Source organism: Corvus brachyrhynchos, unplaced genomic scaffold (genome assembly GCF_000691975.1).
Source record: "Corvus brachyrhynchos isolate BGI_N302 unplaced genomic scaffold, ASM69197v1 scaffold101, whole genome shotgun sequence".
Lineage (NCBI taxonomy): Eukaryota > Metazoa > Chordata > Aves > Passeriformes > Corvidae > Corvus > Corvus brachyrhynchos.
The window spans coordinates 19583375-19603356 of NW_008237239.1; the positions used below are offsets into that span (position 1 = coordinate 19583375).

The 19982-nt window shown below is 36.3% G+C and overlaps 1 protein-coding gene across 12 annotated transcripts in view; it reads left to right on the top strand.

Moving 5' to 3' along the window:
- The window catches only part of NRXN1 (neurexin 1), a 672391-nt gene that overhangs the window by 204641 nt on the left and 447768 nt on the right, over nucleotides 1–19982 (top strand). For all 12 annotated transcript variants that reach the window (XM_008630366.1, XM_017730095.1, XM_008630367.1 and 9 more), the window contains one exon: nucleotides 19581–19882. In XM_008630366.1, the coding sequence (XP_008628588.1) occupies nucleotides 19581–19882 (302 nt within the window). The remainder of the gene's footprint in view (nucleotides 1–19580; nucleotides 19883–19982) is intronic.

Sequence of the window (19982 nt, forward strand, 5' to 3'; positions counted from 1 at the left end):
GAAGGATGGAATATTTCCATGGTGAATTAAAATGCACACGTTGCTGAGCAATGAAAACAAATTAAGGCAAATTCAGTAACTTCATTTTAAAAGCAACAGTGAGCTTTAATTGTCATAAATTCAGAACTAATTAAAAACATGTTGACAAAAATTGGCCCAACAGCTTGTCATTTTCAAATCTAAGTGAAACACAAAGTGCTGAGAATAAATTACAGGGTTTGAATTCAGTTCTTAAATTTAGTGCATTTGCTGCATGTAGGATATCTCATGATCTTTCAGGGGGATCACAGTAGAAAATTATTACAAAAATATTGTTTTCATATGGCTGATATTTACAAGTAAGCTCTAAACTTTGAGAATGGAAATATTTGACAGTGACTGGGTCTAGATGGGTGATTCAGTTCTATTTTAACTCCATGCTGGGTGAGAACTAGGCATGTGCCATCTCTTCTCCTCCCTCCCAATATATAAGGAGGAAATAAAATGAGGGACATGGACTCTAATATGAAGCTCCAGGTGGTCCAGATGGGTCCCAAGTCTGGATTATTAAATAAATAGAACCATAAGATGTGCTGTGGCACATAAACTGCCCCCTCAGTATGTGCCCATCTGCTCTGATAATAACTAGGTGTAGTGTAAAAAGGAATACTAAAATCCCCAGAGGTTAACTATTTCAGGATTGATAAATTACCAAAACCTAGAATCATAGATTGGTTTGGGTTGAAAGGGACCTCAAAAATCATCATTTCAATCCCTCTGTCATGGGCTGGGATGCCATCCACCAGACCAGGTTGCTCAAAGCCTCATCCAGGCTGGCTGGCCACACTTCTAAGGAAGGGGCATCCCCAACATTTCTAGGCAGCCTGTGCCAGTGCCTCACCACCCTCAGAGTAAAGGAATTCTTCCTAACATCTAATCTAAATCTCTCCTCTTTTAACTTAAATATGTTCTCCCTTTTCCTGCCACTATCTGCTTGAGCAAAAAGTTATTCTCCCTTTTTTTTTTTTTTAATAAGTCCCCTTTAGGTAGTGGAAAGTCCTATAAGGTCTCCCTGAAGTCCAGGCTGAACAACCCCAATTCTCTCAGCCTGTCTTCACAGGAGAGGTTTTCCGGCCATCTGAGCATCTTTCTGGCCCTACTCTGGACCCTCTCCAACAGGGGTCCAACAGTGTCCACATCCTCCTTGTGGTGAGGACCCAGAGCTGGATGGATCACTCTGGCTGGGGTAGAGGGGCAGAAACACCTCCCTCAACCTGCTGGCCACACATCTTTTGAAGCAGCTCAGAACACACTTGGTTTCATCATCATATGTTAGTTAAATTAACATGGTTCCTGAATGCAAGAAAAGCATTATTCTAGGGAATAGAGAAGATAAATCTTCAACCTGGAATCTTCAAAATATAAACCTTTGTATATGCAAGGTTTTGCTGAGACTCTCATATGACTGCAATGCCCTTGCGGTTGGTATTTCATATCTTTCTGCTCAGCCGGAAGGTAAATACACACTAATATTCTGAATTAAGTTCTACATTAATGTGTACACACCTAAAACATGCCACAGGGTGAGTAACTGCAGAATTCAGAAATTTTTTCTTAGGTGAGGTGGTGTGCTTGTGTGTCACCATATACTGCAAACACTGGGCACTACTGCTGCATAAATCTGAAAGATCTGGAAACTGGGAGCAAAAATACCGCAGATTTTTAAAAGTATAGGCTGATCCAAACATCCTTTCATCTCTACCCAACTTCAGTGAAAGGCTTATGACAATATACCAGATGTCTCTTAAAATACAGCCCTAAGTTAATTAGTGAAGTGCTCTAGGGTTCATCCTAACACAAGGTGCAAATTTACAAGGCCTGTATGTGAAGTGCGATGACTGATAGGATGTGGAGTAAAAGCATGTGATTATTTTACTCTTTTAAAGAAATCAGTGGCAAGCATACCAGTGTGGGATTTCATTCTCTGAGCCAATTAACTTGTTTATAATTGAAATTTCCTGAATGACTTTGCAGACTTTGGCATCCTGTAGTGAGACCTCGGAAAACGAATAAGAACTATTTATACAATTGGTAGAAAGACATAGGAATAAAAGCATGTGTAGTGAAGGACAGAATAAAGTTGTTCATGCCTTCTTTGCTGGCTAATGGTCTGGGTAAATCTCAAGAGTAAATTTAAGTGCCTAACCAAATTTCAGCCTGTCTTCCTTTCAAGGCTCTGAATTGCTCAATGACTGCCCTGAAGAGAGTAGAATAACACAATTTCTCAGCAATGGGGAATAGTTAAGAACTTAGTTCACTAAAATACAAGTTCTACTGAATTACACAGCCCCATGTGGAGGGTGGCATCCCTATCTCTAGGAATGCCAGTGGAAGTTTGGGGTCCAAGTCTTGAGAACTGCAAGTATAATATTATCCACTTAATGATTTTAAATCAGTTATAGCTAACATAGGAATGTACTAAAACTCTAGCGCACTTTACAAGATAAAATTAGAAATACGTGGGGCTTTTATGTATATATATATATTGAGGTATGTTCAACAATGTAAAAGCAGGGCTGTATTTTCTCACACACCTCATGGCGTAGCTGGTTTTTTGCTAACTTGTTGCATTAAGTTGTCAGACTCAGGCAAGAAATTACTTGAGTTAATTCATTTGAGGTATAATGAATACTTTGCTTAAATTATCTTCTTTTCCAACAGCAAAACACTTAGCTGAGAAAATTTAGTATAACAAGGTTCATACAAGAACAGGTTTTCCAGTATTCTCTTATGCAATTTAGAATAGCTGACCTTTAATTAACGAGCCTCTCAGTGGTGCACCTTACTGCAAAAATAACCAAGACGTATACTTTTAATATTTGTTCGTAATAATCACCACTGAATTTGCTAGTTCCATGTATTTAAAATAACCATAAAAGTTCTTCCAATAACTCCAACTGAATGTACTTTTTATATACTATAAAGGCCTTTACCAGCAAGTATTTAGTGACTTTGTTCGGTTACCATGGTAAATTTGAACTTTCTTTAGCTCTGAAAAAAAGCACCTTTTTTCACTATAAGGAAAAAGAGCGCTTGGTTTTGAGCAAGAAGAAAAAATGGACATAATTTAGCAGATGAGCTTGTATATTTTAAAAAATCTTTTTCAAAATGCTTTGAATATTTTTTTAAATTTAGATATCTAAAAACTTACTGAAATGGAGAAGAAACAACTAATTTAATGGAAATTAAGAAAGTTCATAACCAGAGAATACTATCTATAGATATCTATTTGTATACATATTCCTATATATACAAATGGGAATTAGATTGCATTCATATAATAAATTAAAGGACAAATGTTATCTTTGTAGTGTGATCCAGTTCCAATCTTGAAGAATTTAAGGAAAAAAAATACCAAAAACCCCAAAACATAACCAGGTTTGTATTAGAGTTGTGCTTTATTAAACCTCTTATTTTCAGGTGAGAGATATGAGTGTAAGCATAAGACTTGAGTAGAGTAGAAAAGTGTAAGAATCCCTTGAATGTGGGGTCTTGCTGTGGGAAAATATTTAATGTAATGCAGGAAATAAATATTCTTGTGGGCACATTGCATTAAAATAATACAAAGATATACTTGAGGTATTCATGGTCTTTAACATCAAGCATCTTTATTTACATCAACTTGAGAAAATATTGATAGAAGAATTCCTTTGTAGGCTTTTTTTTTTTTTTTTTTACTATTTAAAACATAAAGATTTATGTCTGGTAATTTGGAATTATTTTTGTGATGGTTATCAAGGCAATATGTTGGTAAGCAATTAAAATATATAATCAAAAATGAGCATAGGACAAAATCCCTGGCTTGGCAGTATAAAGCTTTCATTATTTCCTGCTTGCCTTTAATATATTAAACATTTTTTTTTTAATATTCTTTTGATGAAAGCCACACTACTTCTAATTACAACACAGGTACTTTTGTGATACTATAATAGAAAATGCTCTGGTGTAGCAAACCAAGGAAAAATAAGATTATACGAGCTACGTCCAGCTCCATTGCTTAAAAAGGGTTCATGTAGTCAGCTAAGTTCCACTGGTTCTACTGTCTGGCAACTTCACTCCAAGTTTCTTCACCTTTCTTTTTCTCTTCAAAACTATTTAAAATATGAGTTTCATTTTTGTCAATCTTGTTGCTAATGGGAAATAAGAAAAAATATTGGCTGAGATGGGGGATAATTAAAAAAAGAAAGCAGTAGGCGTTTTTTCTTGGTGAATGATACAAAACTGTATTTGATGTGAGGGATAGATGATCAGAAATACTTGTTTTGTCTATTAAGGAAAAGGTCAAACCTTAATTTTCAGTGACTGATATTGTCTTAGATATATAAGCTATCTTTATTCCAAATGAACTATTTGGAGATTGGGTATTCTTGTTCTAAAACAGTGTGAAATGTATCTGATCCTGTCCTGAAATGGAAAAAAAAAAAAGGTTTTGGTTGGGTTTTTTTTTCTCAGTGTTATCCTGTGATGGTAGTCCAGACAAGTATAATAATTTTTTTTTTTTTTAATCTACTAAATACCAGTCTTGCTTCAAAAGCCTGGAATTTGGGGATGATAATGTTTGTCCAAGATACAAGCTTTTGTTCCTACAAGTAGCCACATTTTCAGATTCTATGAGAAACTAGACATCTACTTGAGGAAAAAGCCCCAAAATTAGGATTAGATGTTTAAGATTAGTTTTAGTGTGTAGTTGTTACACAGTCTAAATATTTGTACACAAAATACTTAGATGCAGCTGATGCCTACATCTCACTTCAGAGTAGATTGTATTAGCTTCTGGGATATAATAAATCCACTGGGCCCAATGCCTGAATTAACATAATAATTAAAGTTTCAGCACATTGTTGTAGGTCACAGTAAGAAAATGTTTAATCTTTCTGCATTCATCTGTCTACATTCAAGGCATTGGGAGGTCTACAGAGACTGAATTAAATTTAAGTGTATCAGAAATGAGCAGGGTGTTGTTAAGAAAAATGTGAAAAAGATTTAACTTTGTTGGGAGCTGTTCATAATTGGTTTTGTTCTAACAATAAAAGATACAGCAAAAATTGGGTCACTACCCAAGTTACAGCTCAATTAATAAGAGAAAGCTGTGGGTGTATAGCAGCCAAAACACAGAATCATCCTGAGTCTACCCACTTGAGAATTTGGGTTTTGTTTGGTTCATAGATCACTGTCTGTGGTCAACTAGTACAGGATGTAGTAGATCTTCTGAAAGTTACTCTACAAAATTAGTAGAGTGTTAAGAGAATGAAATATGGTTTTCCAAGCATAATTCTAGTCTTGAAAAATTGATGACATTGAGAGGAAGATTTAATGTCATTTTATGAGTCTTGAGAGAAGCCAAGGAATCCTAAAAGTTATCTTGTCCTGGCCCTACTCAAAAGCCAGGGAGAAATCTGGATGCTGATTATTGCACCACCAGAAATGGGTCAAGATGCAGCTTGTCTTGAAACCAGTTTGGAAATCCATGGTAAATTCCTGAGTTTTAATGGCATCTTTAGCTGCGGTTTTCCTTTATTCTGAAGCAGGTTTTGGCTAATACAGGGGTAAATGGATTTAGCAATTTAATGGCTGATTTCCTGTGCTAGGCATCCACTTGACAAAAGAACCACAACAGGATGGGTGAAGAAAGTTCTGATTGCGTTACAGCATCCTGAGGAGCCAGGGCAGGTTGCTGTTCAGCTTTTCTTTGTGTTTGCGCAAAAAGCCTCAAAAATTGGAATAGAGGATAGAAAATAAAAATGGGGAGCCTGAAGCTGCTTAAATTAGTCTGTGTTTCTTGTATGGCAGCATGGAAAAGTTGCTTATTAAGTCAGTATTGGGGGAGTAGGGAAATAACTGAGAGGGGTGTAGCAGGAAAAACAGGAGCTGCAGGAGCTGCCCTTGGATACATCAAACATTCCTAATTTCATGGCTAACAGACTGATGAATGTTGCCTGCTTTTGCTTATGAGATGGAAATACTTCAGTGTGCATATTGTCTCCATAGCCCCAGACTAATGCACAAACAAATAATCCTCGAATAATAAAATAATCAACTTAACCTCTAGGTAAATTGTGGTTTACCTCTAAATTTCAGTTTAGGAATCCAATGGAAATGAACTTGGGTAAAAGAGAATTAAGAAAGAATGGACTGCTAGTCTGCAAATTTCCAATTTAATGACAAGCAGAATTCTTAAAGCACATACCTTTAATTTTAAACCATTTACATCTGTACCACTGTTTCATTTGAATACTGTGATATAATGTTACCTCAATAACAGAACTGATGGGCTGCATTCTAAAATACTTTAAACACAGCTTCCTACTAGCTTTGAATCCAAGCTCTTAGGAAATCTGTAGGGTGTTGGAGCCTTGGGGAGAAATATAGATAATAATTACAGAATGATTTCTTTACAGATGCAGTAATACCCTTTCCTGAAAGTTCAGAAAGGTTTAAATAATTTTGTGAACATAATAACTGACCTGATGATGAATGTTAGTGTGTTTTGTCAAGAGCTCTTAAATTTTAATTAATTTGAAGGTATCCAGAGTAGTACTCTAATAGCTTTAGAAGTGTAATGACATGTACTCAGAATCAAATATCTGCTGTATTGTGCATACAGCACAATACAAGGCTTTACTTATTTTCTCAGGGTGCTATAAAACGAGGAGGGACTTTAGAAAAGCAAAACTATATTCAGCAACACAAAGGAAACAGTAGGGTTGTAGAAGAAGGTTGAATTATAATAGCCTTTGTAACTCAGAGCACAAGCATTTTCTGTATATTGATCCTGTCACTCTGGCTATGGCACGATGGTATTTTCCTAATGTAATAAATGTAAAACCTAACCAGCCCCTGGGGCTGTGCATCTAAACAGCTGATGGGTAATTACAGGAGACCTATGAGTCACAGGTGGGAGAGAAAAAAATGGAGGCTGCTGGTAAGAGCATTTGTGTTCAAATTATGATTTGAAGCAAAATTTCGGTTGCTCTATCCTGTAGAGGGATTTTTTTTTTTTCCTGAGGGGAAAAGAAGAGGTTTATTACATTGAAAGTTTGCATAGAATTTTTTCTATGCTGCAGTATTTGTGTGTGAATAGTCAATCTGGTTATAGTCCTTGCTCCTGAGTCCTGTGTGGTTTGGTGTGGAACCAGCAGTGATGCTCAAGCTGTGCAGGAGGAACGAACCTGTGGTTCCTGCTGTTGTTGACACAGGCTTCAGTCTTGCATTTTTTTCCACATTAGTTAGAAATTTGTGGAAAATAGGTATCAGTTGCCAGAACATTTGGTGCAAGGATACAGACTCCATTGCTTCTTTCTCTGCCCTCTCCAGTTGACAGCTAAGTGGAGTACCAGGAGCTGTGGTGAACCCAATCTTAGTGCCTTGAGACATAGAGAAACTTTAGGCTCTGAATGCAAATTAGATTCTTGAAAAAGTACGAGTATCCAAACCTGAAATTTATGTAATGTGCTTGTCAGTAGAGTGTCACTCCTTTTCTCTTTTGATTAGCCTTTGTAAAATATGTTAAATTATTTTTTCAATTGTGTTGTCTTCTGTAAGTGTTCTTTGGATGATTACAGGCTTGTTTTTATTTCATATCTGTAGGGCATGAGGCTGCAAATTATGCTAAGCTCCTATACAGTAATAATAAATATTGAAGTATTTTAAGCAGTTATTTTAGACAAGTTCCTGAAGAGGTGAAATTACTTCTTATTACCTAGTGTTTCTAAAATGAGGCAGTATCTCTGACAGTGTCACTCTTTCTATCTACATCTTTTTTTTTTACCTTTTCCAGTACCTGAGAAATGAGTTCTTAAGTTTTATGTTAGATCCATGCAATGATGCAAATATGTCAAATTATCTATGACACTCTAAGTATCTCACCTTCTTAGACATATTTATTGCATAAAGAGAAGGATAAAGTGGTGCAAATGTGCTGTCTTCAGTGGAATTTACCAGCAGATAACTTGGCCCAGTCATGACAGCAAATCTTTTCTCGAAAATATCAATACAGCACTAGAGTCCAATTATTTTTATACTGTGCTAATCTTCTTTTGCTTTTACAGTGTTCCTGCAGGCTTCTATAAAAAGACTATTGGTAATCTCAGTAGGGAGGCCTCCTTATCAAGCAGTTTCAAAGACTTATGACTTCTGAAAAAATAAGGATCAGGAGCTAATACTGAATTAATGGTGGAGGGGCTAGTCAGTCTTCAAAAAACTAAATGTGTAACATATATAATACTTGCAGAAGTTTTCTTGGATTTTCACAGATTTGATAATAAGACTTAGAGAAAGTTAGAAATCATTTGTATTTTTAAAGTACATGCCTAAAATGGTCCCTTAAATATAAATCTGGACATAGTTCCTTTTATATATTCACAGTTGAAAAGAAATCAGTGCGCATATAGTTTTAAAACTATGGTCAGGCCAAGAAACCTGCTTATCAATTTTTGAAAGTCTCATTTAAAAGAAAAATTGGTATCAAGAGTAGCTCTTGAAAGCCTTATATTTTTTATAGCTTACTGGAAGTATGTTAGAACATCGTTAAACTCTGTTTAAGAGTGAATGTTGCCAAGCCCTGGCTATGTGTTGAAAAGAAGAATGAGAAATGCTGGGGAGAAGGACCTGGGGGTCCTGGTGGACAATAAGCTGTCCCTGAGCCAGCAGTGTGTCTTTGTGGTCTAGAATGGTGTCCTGGGGTGCATTAGGAAGAGCCTGAAGGTCAAGGGAGGCAATCCTGCCCCTCTGCTCAGCCCTGGTGAGGCACATCTGGAGTGCTGTGTCCAGTTCTGGGCTCCTGTGGGCAAGAGAGACATGGAGCTCCTGGAGCAGGTCCGGTGGAGAGCTACTAAGTTGGTCACGGGTCTGGAGAACCTCTCTCCTGAGGAAAGGCTGAGGGAGCTGGGGCTGTTCAGTCTCAAGAAGAGATGACAGAGAGGAGACCTCAGCAAAGTGTCTGAAGAGAGCTGTCAGAGGATGGACCAGGCTCTACTCAAAAGGATGAGAGGCAGTGGGCAGGAACTGATGCACAGGACGTTCCACCTGAACACGAAGAAGAACTTTGCTGTGTGGGTGAGCAGGCACTGGGACAGATTACTCAGAGAAGGTGTGGAATCTCCCTCACTGAAGATATTCCAGAACCATCTGGACACAATCCTGTGCCACGTGCTCTGGAATGATCCTGCTTGAGCAGGCAGGTCAGACCAGATGTCCCACTGTGGTCCCTTCCAGCTTGACCCATTCTGTGATTCTGTGAAGTGATAGCAAGAATTATCTCATTTAACAACCTACAGTTGTTACTTGAAACATGTTAAGGTATCCATCAAATTTCTTTGAATTGTATCCTCCTTTATCATGTTATGTGAGTAAGCTTTAGACAATCATGGAAAAAGGTATAGGGAAATAGGTTTCAGAGCTTTAACATTTCATTGGTGTCTTGCTATGTGTTAAAGAAGCTTTCCTATGCTACAGAATCGGAATGTCCATAAGTAGGCTTGTTTCATGAAGTGGCTCTGTAGTGGAAATTACTTATTTCAGCAACACTTTTTTCTTAAAACTCTTTGTTATCTAGCTGCTACTACTCCTTCAAAGCTTGATGTAAATTGCATCAATAGCTATCTGTGATTGTTAACACAAAAATCTTACTTACATATTTTATCTGCTATCAGATAAATCAGATTTTGAGACTGCCACATGTGAAATTACCATCTGAATATCTCTGGTTGTTATTTATACAAAACCCTGGTGTTACATTCAGACATAGGTTCTTGTTTATGTGTACAGTGCTCTTTCCTCAACATCTCCCACGTTCTGAAATATCATAACCTAAATTTTGATTGGGGGTAGAGAGTAGAAAGAGTATGAAAAACAGTTATATTCTGTCAAACCATTACAAAAGTAGTGGTAGTTTTGCTTTTTTTTAATTGTCCTGGAAAGTGAGTGTTAAGAACAATAGTGCCAGAGAAGCAAAAAATAGCTAAAATACATCACTATAGAATATCATCTGTCATACTTCTGTAAATTTCATGAAGCTTTTGTGCCTTTTCCAGAATAAAATGTGTTAAATTAGTTTGAATTCAGTTTGCCATTTCCCCTGTCCTTAACATGTCCCTACTTTTATATATTCTTTTATCTGACTGCTGCACACAGAATACAAATAGAGGTGTGAGGGTTTTTTATTAGTAGGACTTATTCTGATTTTCAGATGTGAATGGAGATTTCCAGGGGCTGCTGATTAGTGAGAACACTGACCAGCATATGGCTTAGCCAATCTTTGCCTCTCAGCAGGGATTGTAGTGCAGTAAGAAAGGTCTCTGAAGGAGAAAAACTAAGATACAGGGAAGAAGAGAGTGGAGGGCAGCATTGAAACAACAGGGGGAGAAAACCTGAAATTAATAGGTCAAAATATTTCTAGGCAGGTATGTCACAGGCTGAAGAAGTGGTAACAGCACTATCATAGCTATCAAGGTTTTCTGTTTGTTGGGAAGTCCTTTTGAGTGTTTCATCTGCATTTTTAAATAATCATTTCCTGATTCTGCATTTGCCCTTGAATGTTTCTTACCATACGTATGCAGGTGGTTGCAGTTCTGTGTAAATACCTGTGGGTATTTTTCTCTGTAAAGTACACGCAGTTCAGCTGCTTTTATGGCCTTGACCTTGAACAGAATCCCTGTTATACAGACAGCTACTAATACCTTTTAAAATTTGCCTCCATTTAAAAATACACATTTATTTTTTTAACTGTGGACACATAGTTGATTCTTCTTTCCAGAGCAGAATATTGTCTGTTCTTAGCCCAATTCACTAAAGGTCTGTGCTGTGCTCAGATTAAATGTTTGTGTTGTCCTTAGTGCTTTGTCCATCAGTTACATTCATAAAGGTAAAAATATCATTAGTCATTGCAGTGATCATTAATCAATTTAACATTTGGAGGAAGGTGATCTGAATTTTTAATGAAGTTTATTAATCATTAGAGTTCAATACCAATTATTTAAAACAATTAAATTAGCACTATTCTTTTGCTCACTAAATGAAAATTCTTATACCTTTGTCTTCCTTTGAAAGAACTGTTTCCAAAAACATTATATTGAATTTCTTGTAACTCTCACGTTAGTTTTTAATAATAACCTTTCTGATCCTGTAGCTCATTTGAACACCTGACTTAGGTAGTAATGGTGGCTGAAGGTAATTCTGGGGTGCCAAAAGAAATATCAAATGCATCACAAGAAGGCTTCTTGGTCCTAATACTACTTCTTATATGAAGCCTTATGTTAAAAAATACAGTTTTGGCTGAATTATTGTCCACATGACAATTAATTAAGATGATGAAGCTCAAAGAGTTTTTTTGACTAATGGTCTGCCTGTCTTTGAGAAGTTTTGAGGTTCTTCTATATCCAGAATTAATAAAAAAATTCTTTTACTCTTTGTAGCTGACATAGTAATTCCCTTCACTTTATTTGAAGAGGCAGGGCTGCAAAGAGATATTAGGCATGGCTTGTTTAGATCAAATATTTCTAGTGTAGCAACAGGCCATTAGCACATCTCTCTGCTTGTTATTTTGAACAGCAGATTTCTTCACCTGAGACTTCAGCTTCTCAGATCCCCTTTGTTCCTGTAGGATCTTTTCATAGAACATATTCCTCATATGCTCAGTAACTTGGAAAGATATTTCTTTGTTTTCATGTGAAAACTCTTGACATTTAAAATATTAAATGAGAGTATCCTCAACAGGCTGGAAGATGTAATAAAACAACTGTTTTCATATTAAATTTCCCATGTTTATAGGAAGACCAAGAGTTATAAATAGCTTCTTCCAAACATGTTTTGAAGACTAATACAGAGATTGAACAGACTTTTCCCAAAAGTTTTTATGTAGATGCTCCTTCAGTGATACAATCTTAGCCACAGATATAAGAAAAAAGTGATGTTTTGTTAATCCCCTCTGGAAGGTGTTTTGTTTTACCTTTTTCAAAACCATGCTGTAGCTCTTTTTACTGAGTCAAATGCTACATATTCCTGTAGTACCTCTCTGAGGCAAGTGCAAAACTGGTTTTACAGCAGTGGCTCATCGTGTACATAATACCACTGCAGTGGCATTCCCTCTGCATCTCTGGAAAGCTTATTGCTACAAAGGGGTTCTTTTAACAGGAATTAATTAGGACTAGAAAATTGCTTGTTGTTTTTTATTGCTTCCAAACCCCAGGACATGCTGCACTAATCCTCTAGTGCTGTGTGGTGCCATAAGAGAGGTATTCAGCTGATGTCTCAGAAGTTTCTTATTAGCTTTGAAACTGGTCCTTATCAGATCATTTAACTCGTTAACTCTTTCTACACATTATGATAAATTCATATACTATGTTAGTTAGAGATTGTTTTCTTCCTTATTCTTACATTTGAAATGTGTGTTTAAATGTAATGCCAACAAAGTGAAAAAAAAACCAATTTTCTTTCTTCTCCTATTCCACATTTTTATTTAGGACAGTGAAAAATGAATGCAACTCATTTGGAAAACCCTCAGCAAGGAGTAAGGTGCTACTTCTTTATCCAAGGAGCAGTTCAGAAAATGGATTTTTGTCCAGGACAGAGGCTGCTTTCAATTTTTTCAAGAACAACTGCATTTGTTTTTTGTTCAGCTCTCCTCTGTAAGATACAAGCAGAAGAGAGCCAGCCCAGGCTGCAGAGGAAGAATTTACCTTTCCTGTTTCATCACTCAAAGCAGATTAATTCTAAAACTTGTATTTGCACAAGTTATATAGTTACAGGGAGTAAAATTTAAAATGCTATCTTTTCCTATTGTAACATCAGTTTTTCTACCAATTCTGTAAGCAATCTGATACTGAAAGTCAGTGCTTTTGATCCTTTGAAAGCTACAAATCTGCATTTTGCAGTTGAGCTATAGAGTCATTTGGAAACCATGAGGCCTGGAAAAGGCCTTTGGAAAGTTGTCCAGCACAGTTTTTAGCTTGTTGCAGAAACTTAAGCCTGTATTTATTTGTTGGTATAATGCTGCTCTGATTTCCCAACTACCAAAGTTCACAATTGAGTTTTAAGGCAACAGCAAGGCTGAGTAATAGCAGTTTCTCCTGTGAGTGTAGAATTGATATGAGAGTCTTTGATATTTTGCAGTTTATTCTTAATTTAACGGGAATGCCTTTAAATCATGATTTTAAACTTTGCGGTTTTGAGAATTATAGGAGAGGCATTATCACTAAGATATAAAGTGGAGGACACTGTAATCTATTTATTAATGATGCAACTCTTAATTGGAGAAAGGTTCTCTTATTTTCACCTTCTAGCAGTTTAGTATTTAATGTACACTAAGATGGCACCATTCCTGAAAACTCCTGCTCGCTTTCCTCTCCCTCCCCAATTGCCAATCTACTTTTGAAGTGCATACTCTGTGATTAAATAAAAGGACATGAAAATTAGTGAGGAAATTGCATGGTGTAGCCATTTTAGTAATGAATTTAAATGGCTGTTTAGCAAAATGGAGTAATTTATCATTTATCTAATGTTCCCTGTAAGTCATTTATCATGAGTATCAACTATCATAATTCTAATCTGAGATGGTGGGAAGGGATCAGAGGCTCATACTTCAGAGGTTCATACTTCTTGTAATTGGCTACTGATTTAATGATTGTGTGTAAAACAAAACAGGAGCTGGAAAACTTCTCCAAGGTTCTTTGCATCATGATGTTATACTTGACTTTGTATCAGTTATGCTGTTACATTTTTCTTGGCAGGTAGAACTTTTCTTTGCACCTCATTTTACTTAAATGCATACTAGTTTTACTTTTATGTTGGGCACCAGTAATGCAGACTTTGGTGCCCAGGATCACAGGTGCAGTGTGTTTTTTGAGATAAACCATATTCTGATAGTATAATGTCATGAGCAAAGACAATGGCAGTCCAAAGGACTTGGTTATAACAATTAACCAAAGTTTTACTTTGTCATGGTTTTGAGTGGAACATTTTCTGCCAGAGAAAGGCTTGAGTTGGTTCACCAGGTCCCCGAATCTTTGGAATCAATAGACACTTCTGCAGCTTTTTTTTTTTTTTTTTTTCAAAAGGATTATTTAAAACAATAATAAGAAGCCCTTGAGAAGTGATTCCCCAGTCCTTCAGAATAAATTGCTTATGGTCTTAAATAACCTCTCTGGTTTTGTTCTTACATTGGGCTAGTCATGATTACCTCATACTGGACTTATTCCTTCACAAAAGGAAGGAACACAGACATTTGTATTTACTGGAGGGGGAAGGGAGCATTAAAAAAAAAGAAATAAACAGGTAGATATTTCCCAGCTGTGGATTTGGAATCATGAATCTCATTTTATCTCTGAATTGCTGCCTTGGAATTTTCTGTGGAGACTTATTTAGAGGGCAACGAATATAGTTTCTGGAAAGGAAAAGAAAGATTGTGAGAAATGAAAGGAAGCATGGAAGATTCTTCTGTTAAAAAAAATTACTTACAAGACATAGGAACAAAAACTGCTAGTGCACAACAACAGCAGTACTTGTAAAAATTAACTCAGCCATAACTGATAAAGCAAACTCTCTGCATTGTCTCAGAATTGATTTCTTAGGCTTTATCATAATTCTATCCTTTTTGTTGGTTTCATACTTAAGTCTTAAATTTGTTAATTAGACAGTAATATTTTGGTTTCTTCTTTGAGTGCTTGTAATTTATTTCTAGATGTGACCCAGTCAGAATTTATTATGTGATTGGGAATCAAAAAATGGTCAGATTCAGTAGAACATTTGGAGAATGACTTTATAGTCTTTGTAATTTTTCATCTTAAGATCCAATGAGTGATGTATTAATGGAAGGGTAAAGGCTGGCTTCCTAAAAGAGCCGCGTGCTGAGAAACCTTGTGCATTGTGCATCCTGGGACCATTCCACGTTCAGTGGTGCACACCTCGTGTGGAGAGTATTCCCATTGTATGGAATGGCAAACCATTAGTTTGCTATTACTGCAAAGTTTGCCATGGAAGTAGCAGCTCAGGCTGTGTGTTTTTATTCTATCAGTCATTCTTGTTAATGGTTTTGTCCACATGCTCTTTTAGTGTAGTTTTCCCAAGCTGCATTACTTTTACAGAAAGACTTTATAAATAAGTTGATGGTGTAGCAGATAAATGTTTGAATTTTAAATTGTTGTGAAATGGAGCACTAAACAGTACATCTGGGAACATACTAGACTCTGGTTTGGCATAGTTTATTTATTCAGAACACATTTAATGTTTTGAAGACTGTCGAGAAGGAACTTGGCTCTCAGAAGTAGAGTATCACCAGCGTCAGCTGATTTTCTCTTTGACAGTAATTATTTTGGCAGATAAATTGACAACTCTCTAACAGGTTTTGTTGTGTAATAATAGATGGGTTTGTCACGGGGGTTATTGGGGTATAGTTAATAAACTTCTGGGTTCTTCATACGTAAAGGAACATTGCAGCTATCAACAAGCAGATTTGATTTAGTCCTGCTATATTTTTTTTTCCTCTTGTCTACAGTCCCATTATTATTACTACTTATAAATATCAGAGCATCTAGTCCTGTGTATGTGATTTAAATCAGGCATGGACACATGATCAAATAATTATGGAATCAGCCAGACCTAGTTTATGATGTAATACTGCCAGTGAGATGGGTGGATGTGCTATAAGGCTTAGCATAGTGCATATGTAGGATTGTAAAATCTGCTAAGGCTCATGGAAGTATTTCTTCTACATGTTTCAAGAGACTAAGGGCTTAAATCCACCTCTAAATAGCTGAATTTTCAAACTGTTGTTGACTTCAATGGGGCATAAAAACAAACCCTTCCTGCAGCAACAGGTGTTTTAGCAGAGCATTTCTATTGTTTGAATCCTTTCTGTGGCACAAACAGGTCGTGTCTTTCTGTATCTGCACATTTCCTGTAGTTCTGGATTTCCGTTGCCCTAATATACAGCAACTTACAGTACTCAAAATTCAGAATAGAAACATGTCAAACTCCCTTATGGTGTTCTTATTATCTTGTGCTTTTCTGTGCAGGTAATTACATTTTAATCATTAAATGAAGTGCAACACTTCATATTGGCTAGAATGACTGCCATGCATTTTTAATGGTTTCTCTAAGTGCCATTAAGTGATAATTTGAAAAAATAAACAAACAACCAGCAGTTTACACAACTAGTTATTAATGAAGCTTGTTCTTAATTTGCTTAAAGGATCAACAAAAATTTGGTATGTAATGTAGCAATAGATTCTAACTGGGTTTTTTACATAAAACATTTGAATGTTTTATATATGTATTTTTTTTTAAATTCTCCATTCTAAATACATGCATTCATATCAAGAGTTAAATAGCACATCTTCTTGACATTAAAAAGTTGACACAGGGTTGATTAGCAATCTTGTTCAGTGGCTTTTCTGTCCTTTGCTGAAACATTTTGACTTATGTGCCTCCTGCTGTATGTGTGCTAAAAAAGTCTGGTTTTCAGTGACAAAGCATGCAAAAGATTTATAACCGGATTTCCTCTTCTAGGTTTTCCTGAATCTTTGCTAGCCTGTCGCAGACCTGTGGCTGTTTTAGCTCATATTTTCCCATTTCAGAGCTGGGTATAGCAAGGCAGAGTTGGAGTTGCAGTGCCCCATCATTTCCCAAATATCAGTGCTAGATTGAAGGTAAAGATGCCTGAGGTTTCATCCAAGTGATCATAAGAGGGAGGTTTAGTTTTTGTGAGGAACAAATTACTCTGAAGACTAGAGAAATGTGGAGATATTTTGTTGGTATTTCCCCCACTTTCAAATAATTTCTGTGAAATTTGCAGCTTGGCCAAACTAGACTATAGTCATAGAAGATGATATTTGAATTCACGGCATGGAAACAGAGTGAAAATAGCAAATAATGGGTATTTTTTGGTTTGACAGGTGAGCAGAAAAGATAGTTTGGTAGGAAAAACATGCAATTAGTGTCTTTGTGCACAATGTTCAAACAGGTTTTTTGACCGAAGTGTCTTCTCTGAAGTAAAATACTCTGTTCAGTTTTAGCATTTTTGTTTTCAAGTCAAATTCTGTCTTTAAACAAGTGAATGCTATCTTGATGTGAATATAAGTAACTTGTTTAAAATTTTAATTTGGTGACATTGATAGGTATCATGGACTGTATTATTAAAGCTAAAAGGAATGAGAAAGGGTTCAAAAATTAACAGTGAATGCTGCAGGGGTATTGCTTGAAGAATTACTCAATTTTTTTCTTGGATGACCTGCTTGCTTCTTCAGGTCCTTGTTTAGGAATATTTTTTTTAAAAAGGGCCTGGCATGTATTTAAGTTCCATGCATATCCATGTCTGTGTGAATGATCTGGTTTTACAGAAGTAGTTTACAGTCCATAATGTTTGTACATAAATATTTTGCACAATGTCATTGATGCCCTTCAGGTTTTTTGTGTTACAGTCATTAAATACCTGGGACAAAACTACACATACCAGTTTGCTGCATCTGTTTTATCATCTCTCCATTGTAGGTATTCAAGCTGTTTCAATATGCTTGTGCACCAAACACCCATCACAAATAAATTTGCTCTTGAGCATTTTATGCTTTTATTAAATATTCATTAGATGAGATGCAGGGTATTCCTGCAGGCCACTGCTTTGAGTGCACTGAAACCCCAGAAAATGGACTGTTTGTGAATCCTTTATGCACCATGAGCCAAGGTGTTCCTCCTCTACTGAAATGTGTCAGGGTCCAGGATGGGTTGCTATCAGTGCAGTGGTGTTCTGCATGTAGGACTGATTTGGAAGGTTTAAGGCCTGGAGAACACATCAGCTCCTCCTGCATATTTACTGTGCATGATGAATGGCCAAGACAGGAAGCAGTGTGTGCGCTATGTGTGACCAGCTTGTTACTTGTTGTAACAGGGGAGCATGGTTTAATATGAAGCTGGAGACTCTTTTAGTTTGATTTTGTGTTCTGTGAGATGTGCTGCCAACAGCAGGAAGAGGCATCCTGAAGGGTGCTCAGGGAGGTGGTCTTTTTTTTGTTTTTTTGTTTTTTTTTTTTTTTTCCTTTTTAAAAAAGTGTTTGTTTACAAAATAGGCCAAGGCTGTGAAATCCAGCTGTAGATTTCTTGTAGCAAACTGATTTCTTTCACTTGGGGTTAGATCCAGCTGAATCTTGCTTTGAGCTGTAAAGAGAGCATATTTGATAAACAGTCACTTTGAGTTTTTTACACTGTAGTCTAGTATGATTTGGCTGATGCCACAAAAAAACCCCCACCCACCTACCCTACCCCCCCCCCCAAAAAAAAAGAAAAAAACATAAAACAAAAACCCACCAAGAGTTCTGCATCAAATCTGAGAGAAAGCACTTCAAGTAAACACAGACTAATATTTTTTAATGTTCTTATCTGAAATATTTTGTAATAGTGTCTGAACCTACTGTGCTCTATTATCTAAAGAGAATCATTCTCAATATCCAGGATCAATGTTAGTGTATAGGCTACAACAAAAGTCAAATACACCCAGGAACTTCTCAAAAAATCTGTGTCCTCACACCAGCTCTTTTCATGTTCTGTCATTCACTGGTCTCCTAATTTTCTGCTGTTATTTCCTTTGTCTATGTATTTACACATCTGTTTTGGTTTTGTTCTAATGGTAACACAGTGATGTATGCAGTTTTGTCCTGGTGATTGAGTTTATTCTCAAGAAGGATGAAATTTGATATCTCCAGGTGTTCATACCTTCATCCTTACACTGCATAAACACCTACAGGTTTTGACTGGGATTTTACTAACTTATTATTAGCTAAACTTTTCTAACTATTTTTGTAAACTACTGTAGCTCTAAACTATACACCTCTAGTGTAAGGTCAGTGTACGTGTTCATGTGTAAGATTTTAGGAAAAATGTAATCTCCATATATGAAACTTGATTTTCTGAGATTGAAAGCTCAGCTATTTGTGTTTCACCTTCAGGATAAACTAAAAGAAATAACCTGTATGGCACATATACTAGCTAGTAAAAGTACATCCCAGAAAAAAAACCCTGTTCATTTACTGATGCATATTAACTTGCTCTCTGGCACAGTGCTATAAAAAGCTTTAAGGTGGATTCCTAAATGAATGCTTTGTAGCTTTAGTTTATTCAAGACCTTAGGCAGATCTGCTGGAAGTATCTAGGTTATTGATTCTTTTTGAGGTGTCATAATTTTAGTGAGAGTTGGAAAGTAAAAGATCTGTGTTTTGACTAGAGTAATGCTTTGGTCTGTACATTCACCTGAATTATACATATTTAGATGTGTTTCAGATCAGATTGCTTAAATAGCATTAGTTCAATGGCTGGTGCAGTTTATTTTCTGAGTTCAATCGTGTACATGAAAATTCTGTTAGAAAATAGTTAAAAATATGTTCACGGTAAATCTCATTTATCTCCTTCCTTCATGGATTTTAAGTGTTTTAAATGAATTATTTTTTTGATACAGTGCTTACACTAATACTGTTAAATTAGCTATGAAAATAATTCATGCAAGTTGCCTTTAATTAAGTGCCAGCGATTTATTTGTTTGTTTCTCTCCTTTTGTCTGCCAGGAAAAGAAGAATATATTGCAACATTCAAGGGATCAGAATACTTCTGCTATGATTTATCTCAGAACCCCATACAGAGTAGCAGTGATGAAATAACTCTGTCGTTTAAAACACTTCAGAGGAACGGACTGATGCTTCACACAGGAAAATCGGCTGATTATGTCAATCTTGCACTGAAAAATGGAGCTGTCTCCTTGGTCATTAATTTGGGCTCAGGGGCCTTTGAAGCGCTGGTGGAACCTGTGAATGGGAAATTTAATGACAATGCCTGGCATGATGTGAAAGTAACCAGGAATCTGCGTCAGGTAACAGTACAATGGATACAAGAATAACTGACTTTGTTATGAGTAAATGCTTGATAATTTGAAAATTGCATATTGGATGTTTAGCAGGCATTTGGTTAGT